The sequence below is a fragment of the Diospyros lotus genome, chromosome 9, assembly GCF_014633365.1.
Source record: "Diospyros lotus cultivar Yz01 chromosome 9, ASM1463336v1, whole genome shotgun sequence".
Classification (NCBI taxonomy): domain Eukaryota; kingdom Viridiplantae; phylum Streptophyta; class Magnoliopsida; order Ericales; family Ebenaceae; genus Diospyros; species Diospyros lotus.
The window spans coordinates 9,723,911-9,740,572 of record NC_068346.1 but is presented as its reverse complement, the minus strand read 5'-3'; the positions used below and the strand labels follow the sequence as shown (position 1 = coordinate 9,740,572).

Below are 16,662 nucleotides of genomic sequence, written 5' to 3'. Positions count from 1 at the left end.
GTGGGCCACAAGCTTCAATCATTCATCAAAAACTTCCAATGTGTGTGTTGACTGTGTTCCTTTAATTTGTGTTTTCTTTCTTCCTTCCTCTCTCTCTCTTTCCTGCTTTCTTTCTACTTTGCTTGTGAAATCAACTCAATTAATTAACTTGATGACCAATCAGAGCTGCAACTTCCATGAAAGAATTATAGATGCTTAATTCAGAAGCAATTTCTCTCCACATGTATATATACATATACATTTATGTATGTTTCTGATCTTCAATGTATATATATATATAGTATTTTGTATCCCGATGTCTTCTCTCTACTTTCCATTCATATCAACCTTCCCGACATTACCCCAATGCAAATTTTCTGATGGGAAGCTGCGAGATTCTTAGAGCTCCCCCCAAGGATTCATATTCTCTTAATTAGCTCCTCAAAAACAATTTGAGAAGGTACAAGATCCAAGGCAAGGCAATATTATTCTATATCTTTCATATGTATATATATATATATATATATATTATACATCTGTCAAATAAATTAATAAGAAAATACTAACCTTTTACGTGTTTCTATTTAAAAGATTTTCTTCAATAACCTAACCTAGTCAAATTTTATTATTTGGCACTATTATTGTGTCTATCACATGAAGGCTACTTATACTAAAATACACGAACCAAGGATGGCATGGCATGGCAGATGAATAGAAGATAGATAACACAACACGAGACATGTGTCAAATGAGACATGCATTTTATTACTGTCAACTTTAAAATTTAAATTTTTATATCTTTCTTTATCAAGAATTTGATTTAAACTAAAATATGATGAACCTTTGTTTCATGGACTCGGCTGCTGAGTCCATCTTTAATTATCAGGCCCAGGCCCAGTAATCATGTTGCGTGTGGAAGTAGGGTTTGCATAATGACATTGGCATCCACTGGCGGAATTAGGAAGCAGTGAAAACAGTTCGGCCCGAATTCTGAGTCACTCACTCGGTGGCTTCGTCAACACGGTGTGTGGTGCATGCTGGACATCTGTGCCTAAAGACATAAGCTAAAGCTTCCTTTTTCTTTACATCCAAACAAACCCTGAGCCCCCCTCCTAACAAAGTCCTTTCTTTTATATCCTAACATCGTCCCAAAAGTCTCCATTTTATTTCTCACCTCCCCTTTTCCGCCTCTTCCGCTCCATCACTCCACCATGCCTCCAAAGCTCCGTCTACTGGCCCCCTTCCTCTCCATAATTCTCATTTTCCCGGCGCCGGCGACGCAGCAGGAGTGCCCGTATCCGTGCTACCCGCCGCCAACCGGCACCGGAAGCATCCCCCAGACGCCGCCGGGCCCCGCCACAACAACGCCCTCCCAACCAACAGGGTCTTACCCACCTCCAGCCTTTTATCAGTCTCCACCAGAGGGGAATCTGCCTTACTCACCACCTGATGTCAGCAATACGCCTCCGGCCACCGATCCTGTCGTATCATGGTTTCCCTACTACTACAGGAAGCCTCCTCATCAGTCTGATCAATCATCATCCACCGCTCTACGAAGATCGACGGCCGGGATCGCCTCAGCCCATTTCCTGGCTCTTCTTCTTCTTTCTCTTCTCTAGTAAGTTGGAGTTGCAACTTGTTAGTGATGTGTGATAATTTTGCGAGTCTGAGTTTGTCTTATAAAGCTCAGCTGCTGCTCCCCTGGTCTGGTCATCCACTAAATTTCGAGCATTTTAATGTTTACTTGCAGAAAATAAAACGGCATGAATTTTGATTAGATTTGCTAGTGATTTGCAGAAGAGTGATGAAGAAGACGAGGATGGCGCCATCAGAGTTGGGTTTCGTTGAATGGAATTTTGAGAGATTTGGGTTGCGGGATGAATTGTGGTTGGATTTGAAGTGGTTTCTGTTGAAGTTTAATTTGATCATCATCTCATCACGACAGAAGCCACAAGTTTTAGCGCCGGTAGTAGTTTAAATTGAAGTGTTCAATTAGTTTAGATGGAGAGAGAGAGAGAGAGAGAGAGAGAGAGAGAATGGTTTAGATTCCCCTATTTATTTTGTTTTAAGGTTTAGATTGACAACATTTGTTTATGTAAGAGTTTTCCAGGGAAATTGTGCTGGAAGATTCATCATTATGAGAATGCTTGAATTAAAGATAATCCAAATTAAAAAAAAAAAAGAAAAAGAAATACCCCAAAAGACAAGAGTAGGAAAAATCGACAGAGATGATAAAGATTCGTTCTGAGAGGATGCCACACTTTTCCCCCTTTTTTGTTTTTTAAAATTTAAATATCGATGATGGTGAGGAAAATTTATAAATTGTCATCTTCAATAGCTTTCTTAAAAATAAAAATTACTCCACATTAATATTATTCATCTAAATTAGAGATGAATTTTTAATTTAGTTGGTACATTTTTATTGAAAAATAAAAAGTACATATGGTTATATTTAGAATTTAGGGTTTAAGTGTAAGTGTTATGTCTATATTTACGTTATATATTTTTATTTTTTAATAACAATATATCAAATAAACTGAATATCTATTTTCAGTCTAAATACGCTCTAATACCTCTGGTCGCACTATGTGTTAGACACACAAAAAAAAAAAAAGAGAGCTCATTTTGACAATATTAACTATAATTAATTACAAATATTAATCTTACTAAGTGAGATAAAAAAAAATTCCTTTAATTAGATGAAGGAATTTTTTACACTTTTTTTCTAATTGTTCAGTCAATAGAAAAAATAACAATTTTGTATGATAACCAAAACTATGCATTTGTACTGTGGAGGATATTTAGAAATTCAGAATTTTGGCTATTAAAGAAAAATAAAATAATAATTCTCATAAAAACACCTTTACAAAAGAGATTCTAAGACTTGAAAACATAACAAAAACTTCATAACAATATCCAACGTTATGAAATTTGACAAAACCAAAGCAAAAAGAAAAAGTCTCAAAATCATATTTTATTTGTTTATTTTGTTAACTGAGAATGCTGGCTAATCAAATAAATAATTTTTGATACGATTGATTGGCAATGCTGACTGATTGACTTTGAAGAAGAGCTTTTTTCTTTTTTTGTTTTTTTTTTTATTGACAGCATAATAGTTAAAAGATCAACATCTTAAATACAAAGTAGACTTGTAGGTGAACTATGCCAAAATTCTTAGGCAACATATATTTTTTACCTACTTGTGACATTTGAAGTAATAAAGATGTTGATGTACTTAATTAAGAGAAATCTTACATTTGAGTATTTGAGGAAGAGTCCTATCCTGCCCTTTGTGACCTGACCACGAGTTTAATGAGATGAGAGGCAAAACAATGCTCTCAGGTTCATGGCAATGGTTTTTACCTAACCCTCGTGAATAGCCTAGCTGTTTGTCCCTATTAAGGGATCTGTGAGTGCTAATATTACAGATAAAACCAAAGAAGCGGCTGAGTATTCAAGTCCACACGACGCTCATTGGTGTCCCTCGAGCCTATTCCCCAACCCTCTTTCCCAGCAAAGAGAATCGTATATTACCTAAGCAGGGCAACGGTAAAGGTACAAGTGTTGGCAACGTACGAGTGAATACTAGAAAGAAAACCGTAACATACAAACTTGAATATCATGAAACAACAAAGAGGCATTGTTTGGCATCAAATAGAATTTTTATAATGTACCATACAAGGGGCACCAACACAGAACTGCAATGGCAGAAACTCCTTTTAAAAGCACAAAGCCACCATATTATTATCTACAGACATTTCACTTGCAGGAACATACTACTGCTTGCTCTACAATGGGTGGGTACAACCATGGCAAAATGGTAGAGACGAAATGGTTCTTTTGATAGTAAACATCTGTCATCTTAAACAACTTCACAGCCATGAAAATTCATATCATATAATAGTACAAGGCAACATACCACTTTTGATTTGCACGCCTATTCATGGCATGGTCGTGATTTCAGAGATATGTGGATCTGTTGTTTGAAGAGAATGGATAACCGCAGAATAAAAATGCGCAATTAGGAGGCAACCCCAACAGCAAGGTGCCGCATCCCTGAAGGACTGGAAACACCAACGCCTTTCATGTCCTTTCTCGCCATCTCATTGTTGCTCCTTCTCCTTTCCACTTTGTGCTTTCCCTCCGGTCTCTGGCCTTTGATCGCCTTGCCACTCTCTGATGCTTGGTGTTTTTGCATACCTGTATCACTTTCCTTTGTGCACTCTTTCATACCAGTGTCTGCACCATTGGTTTTATCTTGCGGATAATGAACTCTGCCAGTTGAGAGAGCCGGAGGGGGGCCTTTTGTTTCAGAATGCACTGATGTTGGACTGGAGTTTGTTGCTGCTGAAGCTTGAGGTGGATTGCTTCTCTTTATAGGGTCAACATCGGAAGAGGCTTTATCTTTTCCTGCTTTTGCATAAGACAGAGATCTTCGAGCAGATCCAGACCCTGTAACTGACTTGCTTCTAGGTTTACTTGATCTGGTGTTGCTTGATAGAGCCTGGAATAAATACAGGGATGAAACATGAAAACTAGGAAACAAGGTCGAAAATTTGAGAATGACACAAGCATCAAGTAAGATCAATATTAATTTTATTTCTGTGGAAGTTCTAATAGATGCTCATAAATCCAACTTCATTAGCACCTTGCACAAAGCAAATAATAACCTCTCAGGCTTATAGACTTTACAACATATAATACTTCTACATGAAACTGAAAACTATCAAGGTGTATCTCAAGTATCTGACATTTATAGATCATGGCTTGAGGTTGACACTGCTTTTGAGCTACTTTGGTTGACATGAAGTACTTGTATGTTGCAATCATTCTATATTGGATTAGGATTTAATCATTCTAGGACCATCATACAAGCCAAGTAGCTACAAAGTGGATGGGTCTCATTCAAACAAGTAATAGCTGCTGCATCAAGACTAACATAGTGTTGCTTAACCAAATTATATAAAGAATTGCACCAGCAAGAGAGAGTCATGATTTTGCAGTTCATCAAATTAGGGGGAATGGAATCTCATAAAGAGCAGAGTAAAAGATGCCTACTACATATCTAAACAAAGGCCTGTCAGTCGAAAGATTAAGTGGTAATTACTTAAAAGTTGTGAACAATCAGACTCTAGGGCTCTCTTAAGATGATTCAAAGTTTGTGATTCTAATTTCTAGATATCCTTGATTTTTGTATGTTATCTGTTGCAGATGCGTGCACAGAGTCAGGTACTTCCTACATGAGCCTACCATGTTCTAAAAATATCCTTCTATCATATCAATGTTAAAGTAGATAATCAGAATCTGAAGCTAGAGCCACAACATCACAAAAGCACCAATATTCTACCTAACCCCAAAATAAATAACTTCAGTTAGCTTGTTCAGGAATCAGGAAGTGAATGCTGGTCAGTCAGCTAACCACAAGTAGCATCAACAATGTAACTCTATTAACTTGCTTCATGACAACCAGAAGCGAACAACCACCATTTTTGTGTGTATGTGTGTGCGTGCGCGTTCACGTGCGTGCTGTTTCTTCACAGAATTTTTCCTCCAGCAACTTTGCAGAAAACAAATCTTAATAATGCTGTTGTAATCAAACTAAAGCCAAACACAAAAAAACTTCAATACAATTTCCTTGGAAATTGATACTTTAGGCATCCAGCAATTGCCGTGTTTCATAATACACAACTTATTAGTCATTTAAGAATTTACAAGACAGGGGAAGGGAGGAATGAAACCAAAACATGACGAAATATTGAAACCAGTTAGATACATCCAGGAATAATTAAGGTAGTATAATATCAGAATCAACTATCTTTCATGTTTCTATGTTATACACGTTCATAATATCAACCATGTGATGGAATATGGTTATATGAATTATCTTCATTCACTAGCATCTCATGAAACTTTTCCACAATATCATTCTCTCACTCAAGGGTTGTGTCAAGAAGGGCAACCACCATAAAGTTTTGCTACATTTTTCTTTTGCATGAATTGGTATTGTCAATGCATTTCAGAAGCAATTGACATTATGAATGCCATACAATTGACCCTAACTTGGTTAGACAAGGTGTAGTTATGACAATAATGAAAGTCAAAATCAACTATCACCTAATGGGATTAAGATTTATGATGTAATATCAGAATCAACCACGAGGAAAGGTGCTGACAAATTAGCGTGCTTGTTTCCTTTTCTTCTCATTTCTTTTTTATTTATTTATTTATTTTATTATTATTATTATTATTTATTTATTTATTTTTTTTTGGGGGGGGGGGGGGGTGTACAGTGATAATTGAGGAGCAGAAAAAAGAAAGGACTTCTCTTTTAATCCAGTGTATGATAAGCCTAGTTGTCTAATTCCAAAAATATGAAGCTCCACTAGAATAGCTCTATGTTTTTCAAGTGCAAACACCAATGGTGAAAGCAATATAGAAAGCTAAGCACAGAAAATAACCGTGTCTATTTATAACCAAACAATATGGAACAAAAATGATATCTTCACACACACAACCTAATCAACCTATACATCTTATATACACAACAACTTCACTTAACCCTCCCATTATTCAAATCAAAAAGAAGAAAAACACAACCCATAATTTGTGGATCATTTGTCCCCCATTAGATCCCATAATTTATGGGATCATTTGTCTCCCACTTCCTACACTCTCCCTCAAGCTAGAGAATAGATGTCAATCATTCCCAACTTGCTAATACAGATATCGAAACTTGATTTTTGAAGAGCTTTGGTTAGAACATCAGCTTTATGGGACTTAGTAGGAATGTAGGACTTAGTCGGAATGTAGGACAAACTAATAGTCTCATTCTTAATCTCGGTCTTGATGAAATTCCTACATGTTTTATCCTCACAACTTCATAGGCCCTGTTATTGGCATGTTTAAATCTCCCATCAATCTCTGTATCCAAATGTGTTTGTATGTTCCTTGAGTTATGACTCTATACCTACACTACTTCGGACAACTATATACTGTTTTTTGCTTCTCCATGTCACTAGATTACCCCATACTTTTGTGTAATACCCGATTGTTGACTTACTATCATCAACAGTTCCTACCCAGTCTGCATCTGAAAAACCAACAACATCCCTGACTCCAGTCTTTTTAAACAATAACCCTTTGCCAGGACTTTCCTTTAAATATCTCATAATCTGGTTTGTTGCCTCCATGTGCCTTTTTGTGGGAGCATGCATGAACTTGCTTACTACGCTCATACTAAAGGCAATATCTGGTCTCGTGAGTGAAAGGAAGATGAGTTTTTCTACCAAATGCTGATAGCTTTCTTTATTCACTGGAGGATCACTATCTGAAACCTTGTGTTTCCAGTTACATTCCAAAGGTGTACTAGAAGGTTTACACCCAAGTTTTCCTGTCTCCTTAAGTAACTCAAGTTCTTTGTGAAATGAAGATCCCTTTGTGACTTCTTGCAACCTCCACTCTAAGAAAGTATCTAAGTTCCCCAATCTTTTACCATGAATTCATCTTAAAGTCTATTTTTGAGATTTTCAATCTCCATTTCATCATCACCTATGATTATCATATCATCAACATATACAACGAACATTGCTTGTTTTCCTGACTTATTCTTCTGTACAAACAAGGTGTGATCAGCTTGGTATATGCAACATAATCTGATATAGGATACTTAGAATTTCTCATACAAGACCTTACCCCCTTCCTTATGGCAATAAGAAGATTAATGTTATTGGTAGGTTCTTCTTCCTCACAGCATGGCTCATTTTTCTCATCCTCTTCTGGATTATCCATAGTAATGGGATCTGCCATCGGTTCATACTCTTGAGTTTGCATTAGAGTTTGTAGTCTCCTAGAGTAAACTAGAATTGATTTTGGATCTATAGTGTTAGATTCTCCCCCTTAACCCACATCACCACCGTTTTTGGACTCAAAATTGGATTAGGAAGGAAAAGATGAGGAGATCAAAGGGAAGGGCTCCCAGAAATTGGGCTCCCAATGTTTGTCTCCTTGAGTATGATTCTCAATTGGGCTCCCAATGTTTGTCTCCTTGAGTATGATTCTCCCCCTGGAGAGAAACTTGGGGGTAGAAGGTTTGATCTTCAACAAAGAAAACATCACACGAGATCAGGAATCGTTTTGTAGAAGAATGATAACACTTATAGCCCTTTTGTGTGGAGGAGTAATCAAGAAAAACACATTTGAGAGCTTTAGGATCAATCTTGCCCCGGCTAGGTTGAACATTATGGACAAATACCACACACCCAAACACAAGAGGTTTAAGAGAATTATGAACCCGAGAGGAATGAAAGATAGATAACAATGCACTAAGGGATGTTTAGTATTGAAGAACTTTGGGGGGAACACGATTGATAAGAAATGTCAATGTAAGAATGGCTTCACCCCAAAAAGAGTGTGGAACATGACTAGCAAACATGATGGATCAAGCAACTTCCAATAAGTGGTGATTTTTTCTCTCAGCAACCCTATTTTGTTGAGGAGTATACGCATATAAACTTTGATAAAGTATCCCATATTCTTGGAGATATTCATTTAGTTCATGGGAGAAATACTCTCTACCATTATCCGTTCGAAGAATATGGATAGATGATTGGAAAACATTTGTAACTAGCTTGTGGAATTGTTTAAATATTGCAGTCACTTCAGATTTTTCTCTCATCAAGTAAACCCAACATACCCAAGTATGGTCATCAATAAAGGTAACAAACCATCATTCCCCGGTTAAATTTAACACTCATGATGGTCCTCACACATCACTATGAATTAAATAGAATGGAGTAGAAGGTTTGTATGAGTAAGGTGGATAAAATGCACAGGTTTGTTTGGCAAGAGTACAATGATCACATTGAAATGATGAAAGATCTTTATTAATGAACAAATGAGGGTACAGATGCTTTAGATAAGAGAAACTTGGGTGTCCTAATCTATGATGCCACAACAGAACATTGGAATTAGAAACTGAGGAAAAAATAGTAGGTAACTTTGGACTTGACGAAGAACCAACACTTGTCAAATAATAGAGACCATTTCGCTCCTTAGCATTCCTAATCGTCCTCTCCGATGTCAAATCCTGAAATTTACAACAAGAAGAGAAAAATGTTACTAAATAGTTCAAATCCTTGGTTAATTTATTCACTGAAAGTAAACTGCACTGCAAATTTGGAATATGAATAACTGAATTCAATTTCAACCCATTGAGTTTCATATCTCCTCTCCCTATTGTTGTGCACATGGACCCATCTGCTATAGTAATCTCAACATTTTCCTTACATGGTTGATAGTTATTGAATCATATATTGGAGCTTGTCATATGGTCAGAAGCACCTGTGTCCACTATCCAAGTATCATATGAGTTTGTATATGACAATAAGGAAAAAATACCTTGATCTGATGTAAACGTTACAGAGCTAGTAGAGATTGATGGGACAATTTTGGAGACATCTATAGCTGGTGAGGAAGTCATCAATTTTCAACGAAGTTCCATCTGCTCTGCTATGAATGGTTGAGAGGCTGAACCAGTTGTTATCTCAGCTACATAGGCATTCTTTCTCCTTTGGCTTCATGGCTTCCAATCTGGGGGCTTGCCATGAATATCCCAACACATGTCTTTGGTATGGTTGGGCTTCTTACAATGCTCACACCACAATCGTTTATCCTTTCTAGAAGTTCCTTTTGGATTATATCCTTCATTTCGATTTGCTACTAAAGCAAATCCCTGGATTGTTATCTCAGTGGATGAACTCTATACTAGAGATGTCATCACTTTCCTCCTTGTTTCTTCACACCAGACTTCAGCAAACACCTCCTTCAGTTTTGGTAGAGGCTTTGTGCCAAGTATACAACCTCGAACGTCATCAAGGTCTTGATTCAGGCCTTGTAAGAAATCGAATATTCAATCTTTTTCTACCATCTTATTGTACATGACTCCATCATCCGGACACTTCCACTCAACATTGTGAAACAAATCAATTTGTTGCCATAGTTCTTATAGCGTATTAAAGTACTCGGTAACAGATAATGTACCTTGTAGAGTGTTTCAAATTTTAGAGCGAACTTCCAAAACTTTGAGATATATCCTCAAGGTCTGAGTACATCTCTTTCACTACATCCCACACTTCTTTTGTTGTTTAGTAGAACAAGTACAAGCGCCTAATCTTTTGCTCCATCGAGTTTATCAACCATGCCATCACAATTGAGTTCTCTACCCATACACTACAGGCAGCAGAATCTGATAGAGGTGCTGTTGTTGCTTCTGTTAAATATCCCATCTTTCCTTTTCTCTTGATCACAAGCAACACTTATTGATACCACTCTCTAAATTTGCTCCCATTTAATTTATGAGAGGTGATTTATATTGAGGGGGTTTTCAAAATGACCAGGTACTAAGGATAATTGGGGGTTAGAGACAGTTGGGATATTGCTTGATTCTGCTGTGGATGAAATGGATTTGGTCATTTTATCGGTCATGGTGGCCGTTGGTATTCAAGTTGGTGGAGATGGTCTGCTAGTCAGAAATCAGAGGGTTGTTGTAAACCAAATCTGAGACTATGTAGTTCAGATCTGAAACCGACGATCTGATATGCTTCCATGAAAAACGAGAAAGAGGATTGGGATGGAAAGGGCAGTGAGTAGCGGCAGAGGCTTGCTGGAGCACTGACGAGGTGGACGGTCGGTGATGGCGAATGGCGACTAAACCACTGGGATCTAGAAGGACTGAGAGAGATGAGTCCAACGGTGGCAACGGTGTTGCGATTAGAGCATTGGAGGGAGAGATCAGAGCAATAAACAATCTAAGTGGACAGATTTGATGGCGGCGCGTGGTGGCAGCAATGGGGGCTGGGCTTTGAGGGTTGGCCGATCCTAGGCCGGCGACAGCGATGGCAACGGTTGTAGGAGCAAACGATGGCCGAAAAGGCCTATGGCAGAAGGCAAGCATGATGGCGCGACTGGGAAGGGCTCTTGATGATTACCAACAACGATGGAAGCAGGAGAACCTTCGTCTTCTCCATTCCAGGCGCTTGACAGGAACAGATGGCTCGTCTGCTAGAGCAGTGGCAGATTGATGGCAGCTACGGGTGGCTCTGATACCATATAACCAAACAATATGGAACAAAAATGATATCTTCACACACACACACAACCTAATCAACCTATACATCTTATATACACAACATCACTAACCCTCCCATTATTCAAATCAAAAAAGAAGAAAAACACAACCCATAATTTGTGGGATCATTTGTCTCCCACTTCCTACCCTATTTAAGATGCATTATAGAGTTTAATCTTGTTTTAAACTTTAAATATCATACAATGGAAACAAAACACAAAAAATAGTTGTAAAGATATATCAGACTGGATACAAATGGAATTGTATTATGACACTTCCAGTCGCTCCATATGAGAAGACAGTATACTAGGAAGCTTTACTTACCTTGTTTTTGTCTGATGGACAATGTACAGCTTCATGATAAAATGAAGGCATGGGGGTTGCTTTGAAGTTAAGGCTTTTCCGAAATTGTTTAATCTCAGCTTCTGTCTTTTCCTGCAGATTTGTTAATAGCATCAGCATCTTCAAATTATTCTTAGAACACAAATGTCATCATATATATCATATGAACAAAAATCTATAAGTAGTACAATTTGATTCGCATGATTTATGTTTTGTTCAACAAGAAACCATGGTTTAGTTGCATGACCTGGCGTTTTTTCTAGGCTACTTGAAAGACAATAATGAAAAAAAAAAAAAAAATCCCCAATCTGGTCATGTTAACAATTTCACAAATATAATTGAGTTATTCTGTAGTTCACCCAGTCTTTTGCAGCACTAAAAACTAAATACTTTACCAAATTTTTTGCTTGAATTTGATTCATTTCAGCCTCCTTGGCGTGCATTTTTTCCTCCAACTTCATGTAAAACTGAAACAAATGAGGAATAATAATAATAATATAAGCCACATAGATCTATTTCCTATTTTTCTTCTTTTCAAGTACCCAAGAAGTACACAAATTTAGCATCTTCCTTGCCTCTTTCCTCCTTTCAGCTCGTTCACTGCTTTTGAAACTAAATACTGCAGAGCTCTGTTTCATGCTTAGTTTAGTTGAATTCTCAGCCCGATTGGTCCTGCAGAAAAATAACGGAACATCAATGCTCTGAAAGTTGAAACATCTACCCAGCAAGGCATTGAATATGGAGTTGCCATAACACCTGTTTGCTTGACTTGATTTTGAAACAAGCTTCTCTGATGAAAAATGTTTATGCTCAAAAACCTTGTTCGCCTTTAATTCTTTTTCACTGCTAACAGATAAGCAAATTTGAGTTCCATGCCATGGAAAATATAACTTTCCCTTATGCAGAAACTGAAAAGGAATAAATACCTTTGTTTATCACGAAATACTTTTGACCTTGAAGTTCTAGAATCCTGTGAGAAAAACCACCCAGTCTTCATGAGCAATGAGAAATAGTCTAAAACAAGCAAACCTTCTTCAACTATAAATAGAATAATATATAACGAAAATGTGTAACTGACAGATTACAGCAATTAAGTAATTACTGGGCCAAGTACCATTAATTTTTAGTATTTTCAATGGTGCTTATATGCCACAAACCAATACTTGCCTCCAGTTTTGAAGTCCTGAGTACTGAATGTGTGGTCGGAGCAGCAGCTTGTGATAAATGTTTTTCTGTTCTTGTACTCCATGAACCTTCTCTTTCTGTTCTAATAGGTTTCTTTGCAGGGAATTTAGACGGTTCACTTGAGATGTCAATCTTAAACTGAGGAGCATTGACTGGAGATTTTGATTTGGGCTTCATATGTTTTCTTCCCAATTTGGCACTCACCTAGGGTCAGAACATCAAGCAGTGTAAAACACAACACAAGGATAAGGGAAAATTTCTAGCATGCCAATTCAGGAAAATTGAGTATGCAGAATAAAAATAGCCCTATGATTTAAAAATACATGATACTACAAAAGGACAATTTCAGACAACTTGTGTTTCAGTTCGTTGTTATTGTTATATGTTGCACATCTGCAAAGCTCTTTTGACCAACAAATGAGAATAGATGTGTTACCATAATCACAAGCAGTCACAAGCATGTAGAAAAAACAAACCTCAGAAGAAGCCTCTTGCTCGTGTTCTGAACTAGCTCTATCATCTTGGATAGAATTATAACCATCAGTAGAAAGATCTATAGCTTTACGTGTCAACTCCACATTTAAAGCTTCACTATTGAGATGGTCTCTTGTATCAGTAACCGGTACAGTTCCAGCTAGAGTTTGACGTGCTTCGTGTGGAGAAGAAGTTTGTAGAACAACATTGGCATCATTTGAGGCAGTTACAAATTGAGGTTCCACATACGACGTTCTCATGTCTTCTCTATCACATTGCACTTCACTGTCTCCATCATATTCTGAACCATGAGAACTCTTGTCAAAGTACACAGATTGACAACCCTCATTACTGTGGTCAAATTCTTCCCCATAACCAGGGTTTTCTAAGGTGTCATTTTCACTGGTTTGGTATTCTACACCACCTTGACGCTCAAACTCTTCTCTATGGTGAACATTATCTGAGGCATCATTTTCACTGGTTTGGTATTCTACCCCACTATGGCACTCAGATGAACTTTGGCTCAGAAGCGCCTTTCTTTTGAAGTGAGCCTCGAAATAAGCCTTCTTCTCAATAACTGAACCAGGCTTTGAGTATTTCTCCACCTCTTCAAGGTACCTGTTGTGTGAAAAGGATGACCTCCTTTCCCATGACAAGGATTCAGTTTCAAACCTTCCAAACGAAATTGATCCAGAGTGTATAGAATCTGCCTGCCAATTTTAAGATAGTTGAAGCACAACCAAGATGCTAGATTGGTAAAACAAGACAAGTTCAAGCTTAAATCAGACATCTCTGCAGTGGAATTACATATATGCAGAAAAATCAACAGTAGTTCTTTGTGCTTCTGTAAGGAGATTCCAAAATTGGCAAAGGAGCTGGGCGCTTTTGCTTCACCAGTTTAAATCAGGTTTAAGAGGCATTCAATGAGTCAACTGAAATATAATCATTCATTACAACAACAGCATCAAAGATATGCTATGATCGTTCATTAAAGAAAGTGTATAACGGTAATAAATGAAGAGCATTATCAAGTTCATTTCAAAGTGGTTTATCATGTGTCAGTGCTTAGACAAAAAATTAATGCTTTAGATTAATATTTTCTGTGTTCTGAAACAATTGCAAATTGTTATATTAGTTCCAGAAGTGTAACTCTTGGTTTATTTTCTTCAATGTACAATTTATTTTTCCAGCACTCATTAGGTGTGTGAGAGAGAGAGAGAGGGGGGGGGGGGGGGGGGGGGTGAATACCAACTTGGCAGATCCTAAATTTGCTGCTCCAAGGTGAGAATGTGAAGCGTGTACATGATGTGCCCATCGTCAATAGTATATTTTAAAAAGTTTACATCTTTGTTTTTTTAAGTCCCATGGGCACATGGACACTACCAAGGCATATTTCACGAAAGAAAACTGCCATTCCACTTGCAAAGGATAAGCATATTATTACAATATTTAAACTGAATTTTAAATCCTAGGCTAATGAGTAAATATTAAGATTGTTCAGTAACAGCATTTCAATAGAAGATTACTGCCTTGTGTTATGAAACTGCTGTTTATTTGGATATTGGATCAAGTTTGTTGTTGGTTGACTATCTCTTATATCCACCATATATTGATGGAATGTGATCAGCGTTGAACCCTGAAAGCAAGAAGAGGAGATGAGAGAAACCAACAAGAGAGGTAAAGAAAGATAGGAACAGATGAAGGTAATACAAGGGGAAAAAAAAAAAAAGAAGAAGAAGAATTAGAGATTGGAGAAAAAGAAAAGGAAATAAGAAAACAAGAAAGAAGGATAAAAGAAAAGAAAGAAGCGAGGGAGAAAATCAACTGGGAGGAGATATGAAGGGAGCAGAAAAAAAACTTCTAATATACACAAATTAACATCATAAAAAAAAATCTTCAAAAATATGTAAATTAGTATCATCAAAAGCAATAAAATATATAAAAATAGGTACTTAATACACCTTTAAGATATTATTTGATGAGGGATCAAAAGAAATCAAATTAAAATCAATAATAAGAACAAAACTCCTCCTAGAACATATTTTCTAAAATTAAAATTTGGTTTGATCTCCATCACCATCAGTCATAGAAAACTTGTTGGAGAATGATTATGGAGTTGGAATCACATTGCCGCAGATGATTGGATAGCATAGGTACTTGAGGTTTCTGGAATCATGAAGTATGACAGTTGCCGGAGTTTTTTTATGTTTGCTGGAACCGTCCGACTGATTGATCTGGTTTAATTCCAGCTGTAAATATAGATCTAGAATGTTCTTTTTTTTCATTGGTATGATTGCAGTTGTCATGAACCAGTGAGGACTAAGGAAGACAACTTATCCTGCTACTTTAGTGCCACAGCCTAAAAGCGCAAGTCTTCTCTAATGGGTCAGACATTTTTGGCTTGGGAATTGTTTTATAAAGCGCGTGTTCCTATTTGTTTCCCGGGGTATGATCTGGGCTGGAATGTTTCTTTATATCCTCTTATCAACAAAATTTCCTTTTCCCAAATCAATTTATATCTACCTAGATCACGTCTCAATATTGAGTAGACATCAATACATTAAGTTACTAGTTGTCTACCTAGATCACATCTCAATATATGAGGAGATATGAATACATTATTTGGATGTCTATTTAGATCACACCTCAATATACATGAATTTTCAATTTAAAATCCAAAAAAACAAATAAAACAGATAAATCGGCGTCTTTGGCAATTATTTCAGTTCTTGATTTATTTTTTGGATGGCTGGCAGTTAGGCAAATAAGCAGGAATAGGAAAGTAAAGTTGATTCAGGGAAAAAAGTTGAAAGTCACAGCAAGAAAAATGGCAATCATTAGGTTGCAACAAGCAAGCTTCACAGAGAGAGAGAGAGAGAGAAAGTCATTCAGCAGTGTCTTCAATTAGAAAAATGCAGATCAATCGTCAATTTTGAAATCACAGGAAAGATCCAAAGCTTGCATAAAACTAAAATGTGAAACCTGGAATGGAAGGCTAAAAGGATCCTCAATTTCACCAGCCATCACAAGCCAAATCCAGCATCAACCGCACATTTCCCCAATTATCTGCCACAAATCACCATTTCCTACTCAAATCAACATTTCTTCAATTTCCACTAACACAAATCGATACAGAAACAAACATATATATATATATAGAGAGAGAGAGAGAGAGAGAGTTACGAGATATGGAGAAGGAATCGGAGGTAAGCGTGAAGTAGTGGAGACTCCAAAATCGAACAAAAACCAACGCACAAGCCTTGTTGGTTTGCTTAATGGTAACTGAAGTGATTATGTATTGTGATCTGATCATCATCATCATCATCATCCGAAGGTTACAAAGGGTCCATCAATCATGATGGTCTGCCACTGTGTTCCACTTTTTGTCTTCTTCTGGCGGGGCCCGTTTTCCCTCTCCCTCTCCGCCCAACCTCCGTTATCCGCCGTCCGATCCTGGTCGTGGATGGATCTGACGGTCCGGGACAAAGAGCAGAACACGTAGTGGTTGGGTTTTTGCCACGTGCTGGCAGGTTGATGAAGGAAGTGTGGGGGCTTTT

General features: G+C 37.3%; 2 protein-coding genes across 8 annotated transcripts; one reads left to right on the top strand and one right to left on the bottom strand.

The window, feature by feature from the left end:
* Positions 1-884: 884 nt before the first annotated feature.
* Positions 885-2,123, top strand: LOC127809652 (extensin-1). Of its 3 annotated transcripts, none has more exons than XM_052348623.1 (2): positions 885-1,597; positions 1,758-2,123. In XM_052348623.1, coding segments are annotated over exons 1-2 (408 nt in total). In that variant the 5' UTR covers positions 885-1,190; the 3' UTR covers positions 1,759-2,123. The 3 variants fall into 3 exon arrangements, with proteins under 3 accessions (XP_052204583.1, XP_052204581.1, XP_052204582.1); XM_052348621.1 differs by having other exon boundaries at positions 889-1,597; positions 1,730-2,123; XM_052348622.1 differs by having other exon boundaries at positions 893-1,597; positions 1,777-2,123.
* A 1,551-nt stretch (positions 2,124-3,674) lies between these two features.
* Positions 3,675-16,456, bottom strand: LOC127809651 (protein WVD2-like 7). 5 transcript variants are annotated; one of them, XM_052348616.1, is made up of 11 exons: positions 16,289-16,456; positions 16,088-16,171; positions 13,108-13,815; positions 12,614-12,835; positions 12,373-12,416; positions 12,203-12,289; positions 12,022-12,118; positions 11,842-11,913; positions 11,429-11,539; positions 8,999-9,064; positions 3,675-4,483 (listed from the first exon to the last, which is right to left on the bottom strand). In XM_052348616.1, exons 2-11 carry the CDS (start codon positions 16,127-16,129, stop codon positions 4,001-4,003), a joined length of 1,932 nt encoding a protein of 643 aa, XP_052204576.1. In that variant the 5' UTR covers positions 16,130-16,171; positions 16,289-16,456; the 3' UTR covers positions 3,675-4,000. The 5 variants fall into 5 exon arrangements, with proteins under 5 accessions (XP_052204576.1, XP_052204578.1, XP_052204577.1 ...); XM_052348618.1 differs by having other exon boundaries at positions 11,842-11,901; XM_052348617.1 differs by having other exon boundaries at positions 16,088-16,191; positions 16,289-16,425.
* Between the last annotated feature and the right edge of the window lie 206 nt (positions 16,457-16,662).